The 23,198-nt window shown below is 41.1% G+C and overlaps 1 protein-coding gene across 1 annotated transcript; it reads right to left on the bottom strand.

Moving 5' to 3' along the window:
• Positions 1-3,689: 3,689 nt before the first annotated feature.
• LOC311066068 (E3 ubiquitin-protein ligase TRIM35-like) lies at positions 3,690-18,748 on the bottom strand. The gene is made up of 6 exons (XM_084087042.1): positions 18,119-18,748; positions 14,973-15,068; positions 14,528-14,758; positions 14,428-14,450; positions 14,228-14,346; positions 3,690-4,705 (listed from the first exon to the last, which is right to left on the bottom strand). The coding sequence occupies exons 1-6, from the start codon at positions 18,512-18,514 to the stop codon at positions 4,206-4,208; spliced, it is 1,365 nt and encodes a 454-aa protein (XP_083943168.1). The 5' UTR covers positions 18,515-18,748; the 3' UTR covers positions 3,690-4,205.
• Between the last annotated feature and the right edge of the window lie 4,450 nt (positions 18,749-23,198).

The raw sequence follows: 23,198 nt of genomic DNA, 5'->3' as shown, positions 1-23,198 counted from the left end.
TTTTTTATATTTCTTTTTTCTGTATGACCATAAATGACGGAGTAATTTAAGTTTGTAGTGCTACAATGTGAAGAAAATCCGGCAAAACGCGCCGGCGCGTTTGCCGACCTCAGAGGGTTAACCCTCTGGGGTCTAAGGTGTTTTTGGGGCCCTTGGGATGTTTTGACATTATTTATAAACATGATAATGGCAAAGGTGTAAATTCACTCTATATAGCACAAACAGGGCTACCATAATATGCGAGCAACATGTATGTAGATGTTTGTATTTTTAAGAGAATAATGTTTATGCGTGGTTATTGAAAAAAATAAAAATGAAAGTTGCTGAAATAAGACCACAAAACTCATACTAAATATGTGTCCACAAGACTTTTGACTAATGGATGTTGTCGCTTCGAGTTCTGGCTTCAAAATTATGTGAAAATAGTCTTGCTTTATCGTTCACATAAAACAATACATTGATTTAAATTGAGTAAGACAGGTTTTGCTTGGAAAGCCAATATGCGAGGGGAGCGTGAACGAGGAGTGGTTTACACCTGAGAATACAATGTCCCACCCACTCTGCATAATGAGCCATTCATTCAGGTGTGACACTGACTGAGCCAAGAATGAATGCAAGGACAAAAGATATATTTAGAAGAAGACTTATATTGACCATTTAAGATTTTGCTTACATCTATCTTGTAAATATGTTTTGCTATTTTATTAAAAAGGTTACAATTACAACAATAATTACAATTTCAACAATATTTCAAGTGTACTCTTTCTTTGTAAAAAAATTATTATAGGCCTACATTTTATCATATATATTCATTAGTTTGAATATAGTCAACATTGGAACAGCTAAAATCTTAGTTGATGACTTTATTTTTGACAAAAATAGTATTTTATATATATATATATATATATATATATATATATATATATATATATATATAACATATGAGCAGAAATTGCTAAACAAAAGCTTATTTGATGTGGCAGTATATTCTATAGTAAAAACTGTACCCAAATCTAGTCAACAAAATGTTGTCTTTCATATTTCGCCTGACTGTAACGTTGTTTTTATGAAATATTTGGGCATGTAAATGTTAATTTGCAGTGTAATACGTTGCTTATACAAATAGCCTACATGTTATTTCAACATATTTCAGTTGATTTTTACTCATCTCAGTATAGCAATACAGTTTGCTAAAACATCATCATTCATTCACACACACACAGAAACGCGATTTAAAATTAAACTGTCTTTTTGCGAGCTGTGGTAAACATCGCGCATCTCTGCCGTTCGTTCATTCATTCACACACAGAAACGCGATTCACTTGAGAAGGAAAAAAAACTTACTACAGTATTCCTTAGCTCAGTCGGATCCTTGCTCCTCGAAATACCCGCACTTCTGAGGTACATTTTCCATTATTATTATTCCTCACAGCGCTGCGAGACGGTGTAAACAAGTAGGCTACAATGATCTGATTAAACTTGTGTTTTCTCGAGCTGATATGGGGGGCGTTTGCGTGGATTGCCTCAGTCATTTGCGTTTGAATAGCGCTCGCTCTCCGTGGGCGGAGTCACATTAAAAATAATTAGATGAGATGAGAACGACTGACATCTCGCTCTTTTCTTACAGATTACATGAACTGAGACTATTTGTTTTTTATAAACTGAAGTATTCAAATTTAAGAATATGTTTTAGATCTGCTGATCCTACTTCCTTACATAACATCACATGAAAAACTAAGGTGAACTACACTGTATTGGGCATTCAAGGTGAACATGATGGCATCAATTTACTGATTAGAAGTCAGCTGTCTAAACATTGTAATAGTCAGGGGTTTTGTTAGTCTTTGATCTTCCTACTGAGAGTTGAACTATGTGTGAATGTTCTTAGTTCTCGTGACCATGTGTTGTTTAAACAATTTGGGGGGTACCATTATCTCAGTTGGGGGTAATTGCCTCTATTGTCTTTAGATGATTAGATTTAGTGGTTACCTCTAAGGCTGTGTGTAAGGTCAGCACCTTTAAGGACAGCCCACTGAAATGTCTATAAGATAACTTGTAAAGTTACATTAGTTAGACTAGTTTGGAAGAACTGCAGCCACGTCAACGCGAAGTCCTCAATAAAGAATAACTTCTTGAACGTGATCCCAAATGTCTCCTGGTCTTCGATTCTAAGTTTACAACAATAAATTACTTCATTTAAAAGAAGAGAATTCAAGCTTCATGCCTGTGTGTCTGTATGCCTGTTTGACTGAGTATTCGCTGAGTTATTGTTCATTTTCGGACGCGTTTCAGAATGGACTACACTGACAGAGAGAAGGCAGAACTCGCTTCGTGTTTATTTTTCTTTATTTGGCAAAAAGCACAGCACTTTGTTTTTATTGTGAGTATACACAAAAATAATACACATTTAACAGAATCGATTGATGTATGAAACTTGTTTGTAATATCAAAGTCAACAGAGCAAAATGAATCTCTTTTGAACTGATAAAAAGAAAAGCGAGCCTATCGCGCCGGCGCGATTGTTGACCTCAGGGGGTTAAAGGTTGCAGACATTAACAGTGAGAAGAAAAACAGATGAGGAGACATCATAAGAGACTAAATTAGGCTACACAAATCAATTCAATATTACATTTTGTCGATATGAAAAATTAAAGGTTCCTTAAAACAGACTCAAGGATATTATATGTTTTAGAAACCGTTGAGTTCAAATGTTCTGTGGTTTCAATGGCCCATGACCAAGTAAACATTGTATTTAATAAATCATGTAATTTTTTTTTAGAAATTATAATCCTGGAATGCAGAAATACTTCACAGAACAAACTGACATATAGCTAATTTAAGACAATATGTTAGAAAAAATACATGGATGGAATAATTCTTGTGCTTATTATCTGATGAGTCAACTAAAGTGTCAAAGTGGATTTACACCGAATATTAGATTTAGGTTTCCAGTAAAGATTGTTTGCGAAAAAAGGTTTAGAGCATCAAAATGTTTACCGACATGGAAATGACAATTATCGATAATTTATTGATTATCGATCATCGAATCTTTTTCCATTTATCTTCAAATGCTGCGAAAAACTAGTTTGGAAACACTTTTTGTCGAGAAAAAGGGTTTTACAGCAAATAAATATGGTGTCACATGACAGAAGCTGTATTTGTTGATCCCGTTATAAAGCAGCGTTAAAAAGGTTAATAATTTTCATATAATTAAATTGTATATTAAATTATTTTATCACTATTGGTAAGAATAATACATGTTACCTCTCAAACATCATTCTTCCTTGTTTTTGTAATTTTGTCTGTTTTTTATAATCTAAAAAAAGTTAAGCAGAAAAATAGCCTAATAGCTGCACCCGTTTCTGAATATTGCTGGATCAAGTATTGATCTAAATAGCCTTTATAACGAAGTACAAAAAATCATGACACTTGTTAATAAAAATAATTGTTTGTATACAATTTAATAATATATAATAACATGCTGTTTGAAATGGATGAGGAAAACAGCGCCTTGATAATCTCTGCCGCTCGTCAAAACTACAAATGTGCATCTGTCAAACGAAGGAAGACTGAAGGAGTTTCCAATAAAGGCAGAAAGAAAGGTAAAATAAACATGTTACGTCTGTATTTTTTCCTAATTATAATCCCAAACATTTAATATTTCACTCTGAGCATTAAATCACATAATCACATATTATTTATTTATTTAAAACACAAGATTATCAGCAAGAACCTTTTACATCCATTTATTCCAATGAACAAATGATCATTTCTCCTCTATAACTGAAATAATTATTCATTTAGTCTCATGTTGAACAAACACTGAGAATGTGCAGAATTTACTGCTTCAGGGATTTGATGTAATACAAGAAAAAATATGATATATAATCATATATAATTATGATGCAAAAAATTAATAAACAAACATTGACTGAAATAATCGGGTAAATGTCAATTATCCTGAAAACATGAATGCTAAAACGGTCTCTAATCGGTCTAATTGTGTGAAGTGGAATATAAATGAAAACTTCTTGTTTATTGATCTGAGTGTTGCTGTAGTGCTGGATATCAGTCATGTGATCATCACGGCCCAATCACAGCCACCGTACTGATATTCAGATCAACAGCACTCTTACTCATGTGATATGGATTAAATATTGGAAACATGATGAAAGCAGGAAGATCCAGATCTACAGGAGTGACGTTTACTGACTATTGACCGGTAAGATCCTCAGAGAGCCAAAATAACAACAGAAGAATGGAAAGAGTGTGTGAGTGAAGGTGGTTGTGAATGTGTGTAGATGTGTGTTAGTTACAGGATCAGAGAACGACACCGTTCCTCTGTCATAGTCCAGATTTACTCTCACACGATCAAGCTTCTGTTTAACATGAAAACCAAAACCTAAATACATTCCGTACTGATGATACCACACACTCCGGACATCAGTGTTGAAGAAATCATTTCCCTTCCTCTGGTTTGATGCTGTAGTTACTCCAAGAGTCCAGACTGAAATCTCTTTAACCTCCACATCCCAGCAGTGTGTTCCTGAGTTAAAACCCTCTGAACCCAGAACACAGGGATAATAGTCAAATCTCTCAGGATTATCAGGAAGAGTTTGATAGTTCTCGCTGTCTCTCACACTGGTCAGATCATTAGACACGACGAGCAGTGGATTCGCAGTGTTTGGATCCAGAATCACAGGAGCTGATGAGACACAATCAACAGATGCTTTTATTCTGATCTTCATATAATGATCAAGAGTGAACCCAACACAGATTATTATGAATTATGACACTCGTCCTGTTGATCAAACACATTTTCCTCTGATCACTGTCAGTGCTGTTATTAGTTTCACACTCGTTTTTATCATCAGCGTTTAACGGCATCAACTACAAACATTAAATATGAGATTCAGACATTCGTGTCCATCAAGAGAAACTGATACTTTGGGAAAGTTAAATAACAGTAAATCACTGAGATCTGTTCAGATTTATGCTGTAGATGAAAAACTGTAACGCCCGTTTCACACATACTCCGTATGCGGTGAGTGTTGCAGTGCAATAGTGCTTTCACATATGCTGCGTTTGCAGTGCGTAGGTTAACTGATCCGCGGCTGTACAAAATACATACTCACTATTTGTATTTCAAATCCAGAAGTTATTAGCAACTTTTTATTTAAAAAAAGTTTTTTTGTCAGCATTGCGATTCTCTTTGTACACATATACACTCTTTAATAGACGTTTTCACTTTAAATGCAATTTAAACAACGTATTATTCAATGCATTACTTCTATATAATTATATATTAAGTTGCTCAAGCAAGTAAAATATTTAACCATGTAGCCTACTTATATTAAAATCGCATAGCCTACATTTTCAATTACAACTAATAAAATTGACAAAAACAAGCAGACTCATACTCTTTCTTTTGCATAATTTAAATCTTTATACAATAAATCTTGCATGTCACCAAGTACTTGTTTTTCCACCTCCACGAATGAGACGAGTGTTGTTCATTATGTTGCCTTGTTGAAATATGTATTTTCCCTTGATTTACCCTGGTCATAACGTCTCAGCATTGCGATTCTCTTTGTAGCCTACACATATACACTCTTTAATAGACGTATGCACGTTTAAACACAATTTAAATAACGTAGGCCTATTATTCATTGCATTACTTCTAATTATATTAAGTTCCTCAAGCAGTGGTCAAATATTTAACCATGTACTTGGTTACAAACGCAAACATTTTAAATTAAAACTTAAAATTGACAAAAACAGCCGACTCTCATGCCTTTTCTTTTGCATTTATTAAAACAATAAATCTTGCATGTCACAAAGAACTTGTTTTTCCACCTCCACGAATGAGACGAGTGTCGTTCATTATGTCGCCTTGTTGAGGTAAATTGTAGTTCCCTTTCGTAGTCACTCCGAGTTATGTCGGATGACGACGAATGGGGTTTCACTTAGAAAGCCGGTCATCTTGGAGTATATAAAACGAGCCAATGGCAATGAAATGCCATGGGTCTGCGGAATTTGCATAGCGTATCTCCGCCCCACCCTGGGGGTATATAAGGAAGTACGCCGGCAACATGCAGATATGTTTTCGCTTCGGAGCCAAGAGTTTTCTTCACTCCTACAAGCCATTCTGTATCATCTTCACTCTACGAGACGAGCGGCTCTTCAGTGTGTTGGTGTGACGGCGTGTTCCAGCGAGATCGCATTGCCTGCTGCTGATCTGTGCAGTGATCTGCCGACAGAGTGTGTGTTTCTCCCTGGGCGCTTCAGCACTCTGCTGAGCTTTTTTCTCTCTCTAAAAGAGCTGCACGCGGCACGTCTTTTTCAAGACGGCTCGCCCATGTATTTTCTGGATGTGGGCGCGTGACTCATCTGTCTAACGGTCACGAGCGCTGTTTCGCGTGTTGGGCTTAATCACGCTCGGCAGCGCTCGTGGATGAGTCATGTTTTCATTGCGGGAACATGACCATCGCGATGTTTATAGATCGAGACTCAATGATCTCTGTGTGAGAGTCCCCTCTGCCACACCCCAATCTATCTCTTCCTCGAGAGGGGATACTTTGGCTGGTGGCCAGGGTGATCTGAGGGTTATGGTGTGGCATAATTCCAACGAGCTTTCCTCGGGCCACGCCCCCCTCCACGCCCCCCTCCCCTCCACGCCCCCCTCCACAGACCTGGCCTCCGTGGAACGCTGGTCCTTCCCTGGCCAACACTGACAGAACGCGGAAACTTGACCACGCCCCCACGCAGGGACGCTATGCCTCCCATGTCCGGGCTGGTCGATCCGCCACGCACACTGCTGACCTCGCTCTACGGGCGACATCGGTACCTGCGTGATCCTGGGCCAGGTGATGTCCACAGGTGTGGTCCAGGAATGGGCTCAGCCAGGTTGATGTGAGGGGGTCTGAGAATTCATTTTCTCAGCTCCACCATGTCCCAGGCTGGGCTCCTCGGCGGTGGGGTTGAGGACTGCGCCCAACAGTCTTCGACCCTCCCCTGAAGTGGACTGAGGCCTTCTGCATCAATGGTCATCCGTCTGTGCGGTCTCCTTAGTCTGCTTCCCGCCGAGGCCGCCTCCCTGCGGCTCCTCCCCTCGAGCCTTCACCGGCCCCTGGCAGGAGGGGAATGCAGGAGGGCGGCACTGCCCGTCTCCGCCCCTTAGCCGGCCAAACGCCAGGCTAAGCAGCACTTTCGAGACGGGTAGCTTGGAGTTAGGGCTCAGTTCTTCTCAGGAGTTGGTAGCAGGGCCACTCCGTCCCCCGGTGGAGGGCCGGGGTAGAATCTCTTGTTTCAAGAACTGATGCCCCTTCCTCAGAGCCCTAAGAGGCTGTGGATGACAGTGCGCACCGCTCACGAGCCTCGCCACTCTCGTCGTCCTCTGTCGCCAGACCCCTGCCAGAGCACGCCCCCGTGGAACGCTGGTCCTTCCCTGGCCTCCTCTGGCAGGATGCGGTTAATGACCGTGCCCCCACACCGGGCCGCTATGCCACCCACGTCCGAGCCGTCATTCCGCTTTGCTGCACCCCCAGGGTACGTTTGTGGTTCGCTTGACCCCGCTGGTACAGCCTTTGTGAGTCTTCCCAGACTGTCCCGTTGGGTCGCGAGAACCATCAGGCTCGGCTACGCGATTCAGTTCGCGCGGTCTTCTCCCCGCTTCTTATGGTCAGTGGCTATGCCCCTGTCATGAGAGCGGAGGTCGCCACCCTACTGGCGAAGGGTGCGATCGAGACTGTCCCTCCAGCCGAAATGAAGTCCGGCTTCTACAGCCCCTACTTCATTGTACCGAAGAAATCCGGTGGGTTACGGCCGATCCTCGACTTGCGCGTCTTGAACCGCTCCCTTCACAGGATGCCGTTCAAGATGCTCACGGCCAAACGCATTTTCGAGTGCGTGCAGCCACAGGATTGGTTTGCAGCGATCGACCTGAAGGACGCCTACTTCCATGTCTACATTCTTCCTCGACACAGACCGTTTCTTCGGTTTGCTTTCGAGGGGCAGGCATACCAGTACGCGGTTCTCCCTTTCGGGCTAGCCCTGTCTCCTCGCGTCTTCACGAAGGTCGTCGAGGCAGCCCTTGTTCCTCTACGGGAACACGGGGTTCGCATCCTGAATTATCTCGACAACTGGCTGATCCTAGCTCACTCTCGAGACCAGGTTTGCGAACACAGGGACTTAGTGCTCCGGCACCTAGTTCGTCTGGGCCTTCAGGTCAACTGGGAGAAGACCAAACTCTGCCCCGTGCAGAGGATCTCTTTTCTCGGTATGGAAATCGACTCGGTCGCCATGTGCGCGCAGCTTACGAGCAAGCGCGCGCAGTCACTGCTGACTTGCCTTCGTCAGTTCGAGGGCAAGAGTGCGGTTCCACTGGAACTATTTCAGAGGCTCCTGGGGCATATGGCATCCGCAGCCGCAGTAACGCCGCTCGGATTGCTTCATATGACCCCGTGGTCGAACCTCAGTTTTCTTCGGGCCGGATTGCCCTTGGAACGAGTTTCCAGGCATGTTGTGGTATCAACAGATGCCTCCACTACAGGTTGGGGCGCCATGTGCAACGGACATGCTGCTGCGGGCTCCTGGACAGGACCCCAGCGCCTTTGGCATGTCAATTGCCTTGAGTTGTTGGCTGTACGTCTTGCCCTGCACCGCTTCCGTGCGTTGCTCAGGGGTCAACACGTACTAGTCTGATCAGACAATACCGCGACCGTAGCGTACATCAATCGTCAAGGTGGTCTGCGCTCCCGCCGTATGTCACAACTCGCCCGCCACCTCCTCATATGGAGTCAGAAGCATCTGAGGTCGCTTCGAGCCATTTATATCCCGGGAGACCTGAACCAGGCGGCCGACGAGCTGTCTCGGCCTCGGCCTCTCGCTGGAGAATGGAGACTCCATCCCTAGACGGTTCAGCTGATTTGAGACCAGTTCGGGGACGCACAGGTAGACCTGTTTGCCTTCTACGACTCGTCCCACTGCGACCTGTTTTATTCCCTGACCGAGGGCACGCTCGGCACGGATGCACTGGTGCACAGCTGGCCGCGGGGCCTCTGCAAGTATGCGTTTCCCCCAGTGAGCCTTCTTGCGCAGACTTTGCGCAAGATCAGGGAGGACGAGGAGCAGGTAATTTTGGTTGCCCCGTATTGGCACAACCGCACCTGGTTCCCCGAACTAGAACTCCTCGCGACAGCACCTCCCTGGCCAATTCTTCTGAGGAAGGACCTGCTTTCTCAGGGACGGGGCACTTTATGGCACCCTCGTCCCGATCTTTGGAACCTCCACGTGTGGCTCCTGGACGGGACGAGGCAGGTTTGAGTACCCTACCACCAGCGGTGGTGGCTACCATCACTTCCGCCAGAGCATCGTCCACGAGACATGTCTATGCGTTGAAGTTGAACCTCTTCGTCAACTGGTGTTCTTCTAAACATCTAGAACCCACGAAATGCCCGATCAGTGTTGTGCTTTCCTTCCTGCAAGAAGGGTTGAAGCGAAGGCTGTCTACGCAGTTGATGGTAAGTCTCTGGGAAAGCACGACCTGATCATCAGGTTCCTGAGGGGAGCGAGGAGACTGAATCCTCATCGCCCTCCCCTCGTACCCTCTTGGGACCTCTCAGTGGTTTTAACTGCCCTGCAGAGTGCTCCCTTTGAGCCTCTGCAATCAGTGGAGCTTAAGTTCCTGTCAATGAAGACAGCGCTCCTGGTTGCATTGGCCTCCATCAAGAGGGTAGGGAACCTGCAGGCATTTTCGGTTGACGAAGCGTGCCTGGAATTCGGGCCGGCTAACTCTCACGTGATCCTGAGACCCCGGCCTGGATATGTGCCCAAGGTTCCCACCACACCCTTTCGAGACCAGGTGGTGAACGTGCAAGCGCTGCCCTTGGAGGAGGCAGACCCAGCCATGGCACTGCTCTGTCCAGTACGCGCTCTCCGTGTTTATGTAGACAGAACGCAGTGTTTCAGGACCTCAGACCAGCTCTTTGTCTGTCATGGTGGGAAGCTGAAGGGAAAGGCTCTCTCCAAGCAAAGGTTGTCTCACTGGATAGTGGACGCCATTGCTTTGGCTTACCAGCAGCAAGGTCGAGTGTGGCATCCTCTTGGGCTCTAGCGCATGGGGCCTCGCTAACAGACATCTGCAGAGCTGCAGGCTGGGCGACACCTAACACATTCGCGAGATTTTACAATCTCCGAGTGGAGCCAGTTTCTTCTCATGTACTCGCTTCAACTAGCCGGTACTAGATTCTGCTCAGGTGTCTTCGCTTGCTCGCCATTCCTCTCCACGGACGGGATACGTGCGATATTCTCCTCAGGTGAGCCTAATAAGCCCTGAGTCTCCTCCAGCACTGACGACGTCAACGCCAGAGTTATGCCACCGGCAGCTTTCGCGCTTGGCTAGGTGCTTCCATGTGCATGGTTCCCCCTCTGGGTGACCCCCACATGTGTATTTCCACTGTAAGCCTCTCTGAGCATGTGTCTTTCCCTCGGCAAGCCACCTTGCCACCCCTGGGGTTGAAATATTCCACCTGCGGCTGGACACCCCAGTGATACTCTATATGCAGCCCCCCGGGGTCATATGTGTATTCCAAGTCTCCCCCTTCGGGCTGGGCATAATTGCATATTTCCACTGAGATATGCTTCCCAGTGTACCTTGGTATTCCTGTGTTAAGTAGGACTCCTTCGTCCGTGCCAGTCTCACGACAGGGAGCTCAGACTTACGCAGGGCACTGGAAGACAGTCGAGAGGTGGCGTGATTAGACTGGGAACCCCATTCGTCGTCATCCGACGTAACTCGGAGTGACTACGAAAGGGAACGTCTACGGTTAAGTATGTAACCCTCGTTCCCTGAGTAGGGAACGGAGACGTTACGTCTCCCTGCCACTTCCACTGTACCGCTGGAACGCCTGAGTTCAGTCTCGGCGCCTCAGCGAAGACATATCTGCATGTTGCCGGCGTACTTCCTAATATACCCCCAGGGTGGGGCGGAGATACGCTATGCAAATTCCGCAGACCCATGGCATTTCATTGCCATTGGCTCGTTTTATATACTCGAAGGTGACACGCTTTCTAAGCGAAACCCCATTCGTCGTCATCCGACGTAACGTCTCCGTTCCCTACTCAGGGAATGAGGGTTACATACGTAACCGTAGACGTTTTCCTTGTTTTACCCTGGTCTTAAAGTGAAAATAGTATTTAATTAAATACATTTATGGTGAGATTACTACATTTTATTTAATTAATCGCATTTATGGTGAAATTACTAAATTTTTAGGTCATTTGGTGTTCATTTTGACAATGAAACATGCGCTGTCACTTTAATTCAGCATTTGCAGCACAGCAGAAATAGACTCGGTGCGGAAACGATCGCTGCACTGCTGTATACGCACCGCAACTGGAACGGATCGACGGACTGCAACCGCGTGCAGTGTGAAAGCTCAAACCTGTTAACATGGGTACGGAAAAAAATATGCACCGCATACGAACTGCAAACGGAGTATGTGTGAAACGGGCGTAAGTGTGTGTCTGATCTTCAGCATCTGATCATCTTCATTTTATTGGCTCTTATAGTCTGTGTTTTGTTTTAAATTAGTTTATTAAGACTGTCTGTTGTGTTTGACTTACAATCATAAATCTCCTTCAACACTTCCTAGCCACACCCTAGCAACCATTGTCGAGCACCCTAGCAACCCAAATCCAAAGAGGGATATCTTGTAATCTGAATGTCATAGAGGAGCTGCGGTTGGTTTATATCATTCATACTGGCAAGCAGCCTTTGAAGTAACATCATTGGCAGCTGCCAAGCTCCTCCCTATCTATGGGCCCTATTTTAACGATCTCAAGTCGATTATTAGTCCAATACCGAAATCTATAAAAAATGATCCTAGAGTACCAGCTAATTACCGGGGAATTAGCTTATTGAGTACAACATACAAATTATATACATCTATTCTTAATAACAGGCTCATGGCCTACCTGGAAGAAAATGATCGTTTAGCAGAGGAGCAGAGCGGTTTCAGAAAGGCAAGAGCCTGTGTGGATCATGTATTTTCTATCACTACTGTAGTTAGAAATAGATTAATGCAAGACAAACCATCATTTGTTTGTTATATTGATTTTCAAAAAGCTTTTGACTCTGTAAACAGAGATTTATTATTTTATTGTCTTTCGGGAGAAGGGCTAGAGGGAAGGTTTTACTGGGCCTTACAATCATTGTATAAAGACCCTCAAGCTTGTGTTAAAGTCAATGAGTACTATTCAGAGTGGTTCCCTACACCACAAGGGGTTAAACAGGGGGACTGTCTCTCCCCTACCCTGTTTGCCATATTTATTAATAATTTGGCACAGGAAATAAAAGCTCTTGGATTGGGTATAAATTATGATGGGGATAACACACTAGACATATTACTTTATGCAGATGACATAATCTTGGTGGCGGAAAATGAAGAACATCTTCAGAAGATGTTAAAGTGTGCCGAAAAATGGTGTGGGAAGTGGAGACTTAGAGTTAACCATAGTAAAACACAGATTATGCATTTTAGAAAATCTGGGAATAGAAGAAGCAAGTTTCAGTTTTATTTTTGGGGTCACAAGTTGGATTATGTTGAACATTATAAATATCTGGGCTTTATTTTGGATGAGTATTTACAAGCATGGTATATGTATATTGGCCGAATCTGCTAGTAGAGCGCTTGGGGGTGTAATAGCAAAAACAAAACAGTTGGGAAACCTGGGATATGCTACCTATTCCAAATTATTCCAGGCCTGTGTTTGCCCTATCATGGACTACATGGCAGGAATATGGGGCTCAAAAATAAATGTGAGAGGAGAGATGGTACAAAATAGAGCAATACGTTATTTCCTAGGAGTCCACAAATTTACCCCAATCTTAGCAATAACGGGTGACATGGGTTGGGAACCAAGTGAAGTAAGGTGGAAAGGTAGTATGATGGCTTTATGGAATAGATTGGTGAAAATGCCTGAGAACCGAGTTGCTAAGAAAATATTCAACTGGGATGTGTCTGTAAAGGGTGCATGGGCATGTGAAGTACAAGACATATTTACACAAATTGGAGCTCCTGACCTTTTTCAAAATATAAACACAGTACATATACTTGCTGCAAAGGAAGTTTTATTAGATACACATAAAAGTAAATGGTCACAATATATATTTCTTAAACCAAAATTAAGAACATATAGAATAATAAAGAGTTGTTTTGGAAATGAAAAATATGTATGTGCTCCCCTATCAAAAAAACAGAGATCATTGTGCGCTCAGCTCCGCTCTGGAGTTTTGCCCCTGCACCTGGAAACAGGACGTTACAGGGGAGTGCCAGAGGAAGAAAGAATCTGTGATTATTGTAATATTGATATAGAGAATGAGTTTCATTTTGTGTTTTACTGCCCTTTATACCATGAGATGCGGCTGAAGCTGTTTAAAAAGTGTAAAACTACATATTTGATGTGGTTGAATGATGCGGATAGACTAAAGTGTTTTTTTGATTATAAGGTATTCGCCCTTGCTGATTATCTAGAAAAAGCCTGGGCAAAGAGAACAAAAAGTACATTTAGGTGAAACACTAAATCTGTAATTCTTTATTTTATTTTTTCACTTTTATGTACTTCTTTATTTATTTATGCATGTGTTAACCTACTGTGAAGTATGTTACCATCTACAGGAAGTGAATGTTATAATTTGAAGTGGTTTGTGGTGTCGTATAATCCCGAAAGGGATGGGTCCTATTTGGACATTTCACAATAATAAAATATATTCATTCATTCATATTCATTCATTCATTCATTCATTCATTCAACAACATCAGTAACTAACCCTATGTCTATGTCATAGAGGAGTTGCGGTTGGTTTAAACTAAAATAATAATAATATTATAATGCATAATAATATATTAATATTGGCAGCTTTCAAGCTGTAGTTACTGTTCTATCTATCTATCTATCTATCTATCTATCTATCTATCTATCTATCTATCTATCTATCTATCTATCTATCTGTCTATCTATCTATCTGACTGTCTATTTATCTGTCTGTCTGTCTGTCTGTCTGTCTATCTATCTATCTATCTATCTATCTATCTATCTATCTATCTATCTATCTATCTATCTATCTATCTGTCTATCTGTCTATCTATCTATCTCTGTCATGAAGAGCCTCTAACTCTCCACCCATCCATCATGTCCAGCTCAGATCTCCTGCAGTCAGACTCACTGTTTTGGACGATGTCCTGCATCTTCTTCCAGACTCTGAACGGCAGGTTGCCCAAGTATCGTGGCACATGAATCAAAGCTCCAGAAGCCATCTGTGGATCCGGCTGTGAGCTCTGGACTCTGGAAGAACATTCAGGAGTCAGAACTGCAGTGGCTTTGGATCAGAACCAGAGAGACCAGAGACAGGAGCAGATCACTCACCTTTCCATTGAGACTGGAAACTCCTGCAGAACAAACACACCATTTATCATCAAGAACTCAATCAATCATCAATCAATCAACCAATGATCTGAAATCAGACCTTCAGAAAGCAGACGTCATTGGCTTTCATCATCTCCTCCATGTCTTTGATTGTGTGTGAAAGAGCTGAGATGTGTGTGTTCATCTCCACCAGCTTCTCCTTCATCCTCTGCTTCTTCTGCTCCTCTTCCTCCCTCAGTGCAGTGACTGTAGCTTCTTCTTCATCTCTGAGAAACTGATGAAGCTTCTCAAACTGCTGTTTAATCTGACGCTCTGTGTGCTCAGCTTGAGACTGAAATCAAAGCACATTCACTTCAATCATCTCAATCGACACACATCATTAATATCCAAGATAAACTCGGATACCCGACATAAAACGGATCCAGAAGCAGATTGCTGCTAGTCATTTACAGAAATAATAAACTGGAATCCATTATATCAGATCATAACTGTATATAGTGATCCAACAGCTGTAATGAAAATGAGCCTCGTTTCTGTTTCCTCACCTTGATGTGTTGAACTGTTTCCTCAAACTCTGCTTTCATTTCTTCATTGCATTGAAGTTTCTCCTGTAAGGACTCCAGTGCTGTATTGAGCTCCTCCTAGAATTGAACAAAAATACATTAAAACACCAGATTACAGTGAAGAGAAGACAATACAGTGATATGATCATATAATGCAGTGAAAAAGTATTTGACCCCATCTCATACTAAATTGATTCAGAAATTAAAACCTACCATAAAACAAAGGCAACCTGAGTAAACACAAAGTACAGTTTGTAAATGACAATGTTATTTATTGAAACAAAAATGTTATCCAATACCAACTGGGCCAGCGTGAAAATGTATTTGCCCCCGTAGTTACTAATTCCTCAAATCTATGAAACTGCATTTATAATGTAGTTCAGCTGGACTAAACACAACCAGTCCTGATCACTGCAGTCCTGTTCAATCAGATCAACACTGAATACTGAAGCCTGATTGGTTCACGTCTGTGCAACTGTACTGACAAATGGCTTTTCAGCCCGCTAAATCTGACAGGGTCGACTGCATATTTAAGTCGTGCTGAAAACTGTTTTCATCAGAATTGCTCTCCTTCAAACGTGAAGATCATCTCCTCGCTGTCTCCAAAGAGAAGAAGATAGGAGCCTTTCTGCTCACCGTTGAAACAAGCCTCAACTAGCGGATTAACGGCTCTTCGACAGCTAAAGCTGACTCGCTGCTTCTCCTCTGGGCTATCCGGCAACTCTTCAAGAGACAATATCACTATTAAAAGAGCAAATTTGAGTGACATTTGTTGCAAAATGCCACGAGTGTTGCTCCTGCAGGGCTCCCTGCTTCCCTCATCTGGAGCGAGTGCCATGGTTTCATTTGGCGGCTCAGAGGAGGACTTTGATGACACTATGTCTCTGAAGTGGAGGACTGAGCAAACTCTGTTATAAGTCATGGTGCGCTCCCTGACGGAGATCAAGACAAGACAGCCCTCCTTGACTCCCCGTCTCTCTCTCGGGTCTGTTCGGGTCTACAGTGGACGGCTTCGCTGAGCGTTTTACAGGCCCAGAAGTCGTCATTGATGATGCACCACTTCTAATAGAAAACATTCCTCTTTTGCAAAACGCTTTGAGTACCTAGAAAAGCACATTATAAATGTAACAAATTATTTTTTAAATTATGATTATATCAGCCTCTTCAACTCCTCGCCGCCCAGAGCCGGGCTTGGGAAGCTTTTACCGGCATGTCAGATTGGGTTTTAGAAATAATCAAACGGAGTTACTCGCTCCAGTTCTCTCGCAGGCTCCCCTGCTTCAGGAGTGTGACTAACACTTCAGTCTCGGACATCAGCGGTCACGTCCTCCGAGCTGAAGCACAAGCTCTGCTAGCGAAGGGTGACTCAGGCTTTTACAGCCGCTTCTGCCTCGTTCCAGAAAATGCTAATGCTAATTCGAAGGGGCTTAACCAGAATGGATACCATTCTGACTAGGGATGCAAATTATCGATAAATTCATTAATCATTAGTTGATTGACCTAATTGATCGATTAACGATTAACTGATAAGCGGCTACTTTCCTGAGAATGTAAATTTCTCACGGTATCAATAGTGTCTTTAACATAAAAAGCTAAATATTGCGTATATACTGAATAAAATTGCATGTTATATTGCTCAACTGATGTTTTATTGTAACAGTTGGGATATGGTACAGATAATGCCATTTATGTAGTTTAACAAAATAAATTATGCACAGAAAATTAAAATACATAAAAACAAAATTGTAAAAAAAATTGTAAAAAAAAAAAAAATGCATCATAATAAGTGTATTGTGATTGTCACTAACATTTTGTAACTAAACTGAATTTAATTAGGTTTAGTGACAACATGTTACAATGTTTACATGGTACAATTTCTGGTAAGCTACGCTTTTTTATTATTTCAATTCAATTCAATTATTGTGATTTGATTTAATATTGATTCATTTGGATAAATATTAGGTAGGCTACACAAGATAGGGTTACTTTTTCTCAAGAGAAAAAAACAACTCACCTAATGCTGTAAACATACAGAGAGCTGGTAGTAGACTATTATTTAAGGTTAAAAATAATTAAATATAATGCGTTTTTTTTTATTAAATATAACAACTTTATTTAATGATATAAGTAAAATTATAATAAATATGTAATATAGTACACATATTTAGCAAAATACTCTCTATAGCTATTTTTTTTCTTGCCAACTACGTGCTATAGCCTATATTATGTTCATTAAATGGCTTTCCTGAGGTAAATGTGACATAATTGTTCTCCAGCTATGTTATTGACCTCTTCACGCGGATGAAAAACACTGATTGATCGATATTATGTATGAGGAATATACATTTCGGTAAGTTGTACTGTATCTTTCAACAGTGTTCGTGTTTATTTACTATTAGCTTGTAGAGATGTTTGGTTCACGTGCGCTAGGGATCACGTCACATTTACAAATGCCAAAACGGTATTTATTGTTTGAATTTCGTAATAAAATTGACAGAATCTGAGAGCTGAGATTTTTTTCTATCATAAGTAACCTGCTCTGTGTAGTCTGTCGGTCTCCGTGTCCTCTTTGCTTCGCGATTTTTCTGTGCGTGAGAAAATGGATGTGTGGTGTGAGAGCGTGTGAAAAGTGTCAATTGCGTGTGTCTCATGGTGAATGCGTGAGAATTGGCAGCTCTGTTATTTAATGCTCCCACACTCCACTCCGTTTTGACCGCCTCATGTTTGGTTTCTTTTTTGCCACCTCAAGTTTGTGTCGGGTCTCTCGCCGCCCGCGAGAATCTCGTGTCACGTTCGCAATGTTCAGTTAGCCGACAATTAATTTAATTTAATCGAGTAAATTCTTGTAGACAATTAATCGATTAACCGTTTACATCCCTAATTCTGACTGTCTCTTGCTCTGCGTACTTTTATGATATTCGTGGATGCGGCCCTCTCCCCCTGAGACAGATGGGAGTTCACCTCCTGAATTACCTCAATGATTGACTGCTTTTAGCCCAATCGAAGGAGGAACTCTGCGCACACAGATCTTTGCTCATCAGGACCAAGATTACGTTAGTAACTGGAACGAACTGTGTTTGTGACTCGTTATGATTCTTTACATGTGAATCAAGAAACATTAGTCTTACCTTATATGATGAAACCACTTCACTGATGGGTCTGAATTTATGATTGTCATGTTGTTTTGAATCTCTGCACACGATACACACAGGCTGTTTGTCCTCCAGGCAGAAGAGTTTGAGTTTCTCACTGTGTAAACTGCAGATCTCCTCAGACCCTGATGAACGCCTCTCATTTCTCTCCTTCAGGAACGACTCACACAACTTTTTTAACGCAAGATTGAATGGAGGATCAGATCTTGAGGATCTTCTCCTGCAGACAGGACACTCCTGAGATTCCTTGGTTCTCCAGAACTGTTGAAGACACTCTTTACAGAAACTGTGACTACATGATAAAATAACAGGAGCCTTGTAGATTTCATGACACACAGGACAAATATAATCATCTTCAGCTGCTGAAGCCATTTTCACTGTTTGAGCTCCAGCAATCTAAACTTTACTTTCACTTTCTGATCGACGGTTTCAAAAACAAATCACCATGAGAATCACAAAGATCAGAAACAAACTTCTCAAATTCTTCTGTAAAGTTTTCCCCTTCGTACTCCACTGATCACTGATTCTTTATTGCTTTTGTCGAGACAAAGTCAGTATGGCAGAAAAGAGAAATAACAAGTCAGTCTCTTCCTGGTTAGTGTTGTAAGAGGGTGGAGCTTCTGATCAAGTTGGTGTGTTGAAACGGGTCAAAGAACAACATCAAGATTTCTTTAGGTAAAATTAACAAAATCTAAGCCTATTCAAAATTACCTTGCATTGAAACGTTAAGATATAACGTTAAATCCTTGTATTAAACACAAAAGAACCATAAAAATACTCAAATATGTAAAATAAAAGATCTCAAAACCCTTATACGCATTTTATTTATTGCTCTTCTTTATTCGTCACAGAGTTTCTCCAGGGTCTGTCATGCTCCCTCTCTCTAATAATGATTTCTTCTCATGCTGAAGTTTCAGTGATAAACATTCCTCTGTTTATCTGCTGATTGTCAGTGTTTGGAGAAACAAACAGATCAACAAATTAAAAGTCCTGAATAAACTGGAGAAACGGAGATGAGACAAAAGTTTGTCTCTCATGGATCACTCGTCAGCACCTTTATTAACACTTATTTAGTATTTCTTGTTAATTATGAAAAATATACTCACTTTATTAGCATAAAGAGATTTCTAAAGATAATACCAGAAAACACTTCATAGACGCTATACATAGATGAAGACGGACAGAGACTAAGCCAGAACTCAGGGTATATAAGCATGGATGAAACAAAGGAAATTAATGAGATAATTGAAACAGAATAACTAATCAATCAATCAGGGAAAGTAGGTAATGGAGTAGAATAATACAAAGAACCATGGGAAACGAGGTCAAAACAAGACATACACCTTACAAACTAACACTGGATACTGGATACAGTGTGAAATAATGCCAAATAGCCCACGATATATAGTCAAGTTGTAACGATCAGCCAATTAAGTTGAGTTACAAAAGTTAAAATGGGGTCAGATTTACTGTGTGAGGAATTGGGTGTTAAAAGAATGAGACAAAAACTGAGGTTAAAGTGGATAAGAACGGTGTATTTACAATCTTCACAGGAGACTTTGAAACAACACAATAAAACCAGGAAAACTCAGGCTGTTAAAAGCATAGAGTCCATCGCACCTAAAACAGTCCATGAGAATCCTTGGGTGTTGAAGCGTCCCTGTGTTCGTGTCCACCAGTGTATATACAGTCCAAAAGAAGTGATAATCCAAAAGCATGAAGTTGTGTCTGGAAAGGTGAGTCCGCAAGATGGAAACTCCACACTCCATAAAAGTGATTAGTATCTGTTGTAGAGATCTGCAACTGAAGCCCGAACCCGGCCCGTGCCCGAAATCATTTAACCCGACCCGACCCGACCATTAAGGCTACAAAAGTTAAAATGGGGTCAGATTTTGTGTGTGTGTGTGTGAGTGTGTGTGTGAGTGTGAGAGTGTGTGTGTGAGTGTGAGAGTGTGTGTGTGTGTGTGTGTGTGTGTGTGTGTGTTCATGTTTTTCTATCCCGATGGGGACTTCAACCTGAATGCACACAGACTCATAGGGACTCGTGTCACAGTGGGGACCTAAATAGAGGTCCCCATGGGTACACAAGCTTATAAATCATACAGAATGAGTTTTTTTGGAAATGTAAAAATGCAGAAAGTTTTCTGTGATGGGTAGGTTTAGGGGTAGGGTTAGTGTAAGGAGATAGAATATACAGTTTGTACAGTATAAAAACCATTAAGTCTATGGAGAGTCCCCACAAAGATAGTGAACCAGACATGTGTGTGTGTGTGTGTGTGTGTGTGAGCAAACACCATCGCACACCTGCAGGGGAAAAAGACCAAATAAGTAGATAAAAAAATTCTACAAAAAACAAGGAACTCCCGCACACTATCAGTACTTGCAAATGAGTATCAACATTTTATTAGCAACGTTTCATTCTCACGACCTTCATCAGGCATGATGTTCCGGTCAGCAGGTGTATCGCGCAGCCTTTCCAAAGAGGGAATTTAATAGAAACTGTTACAGTTTTTTCCAGTTGCTAACACACTGAGCCCGGATTTCCACCAACTGCGGATCGGCTGCGGATCGGCTCCGTGCTCCTCCGTCCTGCAATACCCACCAGGGCCTGATTTGTTGTGAACGGCTGCGGCCATGACTGACAGCTGAAGTCACGAGGACCCACGAGATATAAGTCCTGAGTTGCTGCGGAGCTCTCCGGCATCCGGCAAAAACAGAAGCTCTGCGTATCTGCGTACGTGAATTCACGTTTGATCGCGCGATATAAGTGCTGAATTGCTGGGCCGTTCCGCAGTCAGTGAAAATACACATATTGACTTTAATGGATTGGAAACCTATTGACTCCGCCGCCGTTCCGCAGTTGGTGGAAATTGCCCGTAAAATGACATGAACAGCACAATTATTTAAACTGACACACAGAGAGCAAAACCTCTTCTCAAGTCTCCAAAAGTCTAAACACATTTTCTGCTTTACACACATTTTGCAATTCAAAATGGCACTTTTTAAACACACTGAACACAGTTCTCTGCATAAGACACAACAATCTGACATAAAGTCACATGTCTGCCATTTCAAAACACTGCCATTCAAAATGACACTCCATGAGCTGATTGGCCGACACATGTGTCACCTGACCAAACACCTCAATGGTTCACTGTTAAAGGGTTAGTTCACCCAAAAATGAAAATTATGTCATTAATGACTCACCCTCATGTTGTTCCAAGCCCGTGAGCCCGCCTTTCATCTTCGGAACACAGTCTAAGATATTTTAGATTTAGTCCGAGAGTTTTCTGTCCCTCCATTGAAAATGTATGTACGGTATACTGTCCATGTCCAGAAAGGTAATAAAGACATCATCAAAGTAGTCCATGTGACATCAGTGGGTTAGTTAGAACTTTTTGAAGCATCGAAAATACATTTTGGTCCAAAAATAACAAAAACTACGACTTTATTCAGCATTGTATTCTCTTCAGGGTCTGTTGTCAATCCGCGTTCACGACTCCGCAGTGACGCTGCTGACGTAAGATGCTGCTGATGTCTTACGTCAAATATTTCTGTGCATGTGAACAATCTGAAGAATTTTCTACAATTTGAACTATTTTAGTATTATGGCAAAGCATACTAAATATGAGAGTGCTCTTCATTACGCCCAACAGTGTGTAGTTGGTTAGACAAAAATCTGCTTATATGAATGAAGTGTGTGCCATTTTGTGCAAAAGTTTGATTTTGATAATGCTATATGTAGTTTTGTTTGCAGTGCTTCATTCTGCAGGATATATTGGGTATTTTGCATTTTGAGTGTGTGGTTTTGTGAATTGTGAAAAGTAGTTTGATAAAACCAGCCTAGTTTGTAAAATTGTGTGTTAGCAATTGGTAAAAAACATACGTTTATTTCATTCTGTTCATCACGGGACAACTGAAAGATGATCTACTCTTCAGCGCCTCCTGGTGTGTGTGAGGAGTGATGACAGTAATAACACACTGATTACTCTCTCGCGCCCCCTGTGGACACAGCGGGAACTACAGGTGACTGACAGGAACTACTCTGAAGCTGCGATTAATATAATGCAAAATTATTAAATTAATTAAATACAATATATATATATATATATATATATATATATATATATATATATATATATATATATATATATATATATACAGTACCAGTCAAAAGTTTGGAAATGTTACTATTTTTAATGTTTTTGAAAGAAGTCTCTTATGCTCATCAAGCCTGCAGTAAAAAAAAAAACAAACAAAAAAAAACAGTAATATTATGAAAATTTTATTACAATTTAAAATAATGGTTCTCTTTTTTAATATACTTTAAAATGTAATTTATTTTTGTGATGCAAAGCTGAATTTTCATCAGCAAGTACTCCAGTCTTTGGTGTCTTATGATCCTTCAGAAATCATTCTAATATGCTGATTTATGATCAATGTTGGAAACAGTTGTGCTGCTTAATATTTTTTTTATAACCTGAGATACTTTTTTCAGGATTATTTGATGAATAAAAAGTTAAAAAGAACTGTATTTATTTAGAATAGAAATCTTTTGTAACAATATACACTACCGTTCAAAAGTTTGGGAACAATAACTATTTTTTTTTAAAGAAATTAGTACTTTAATTCAACAAGGATGCGTTAAATTGATAAAAGGTGATGGTAACGATTTATATTGTTAGAAATGTTTTTATTTTGAATAAATGCTGTTTTTATGAATAAATGCTGTTAACGTTTTACTCATCAATGAATCCTGAAAAAAGTATTCCAAAAAAATATATTAAACAGCACAACTGTTTCCATCATTGATAATAACTGAGTATCAAATCATCATATTAGAATGATTTCTGAAGGATCATAAGACACCAAAGACTGGAGTACTTGCTGATGAAAATTCAGCTTTGCATCACAAAAATAAATTACATTTTAAAATATATTAAAAAAGAGAACCATTATTTTAAATTGTAACAATATTTCATAATATTACTGGTTTGTTTTTTTTGTTTTTGTTTTTTTAACTGCAGGCTTGATGAGCATAAGAGACTTCTTTCAA

The sequence above is a fragment of the Abramis brama genome (assembly GCF_963993115.1).
Source record: "Abramis brama genome assembly, chromosome: 16".
Lineage (NCBI taxonomy): Eukaryota > Metazoa > Chordata > Actinopteri > Cypriniformes > Leuciscidae > Abramis > Abramis brama.
The sequence above is the reverse complement of the archived record's forward strand: the minus strand, read 5'-3'. Positions and strand labels throughout refer to the sequence as shown.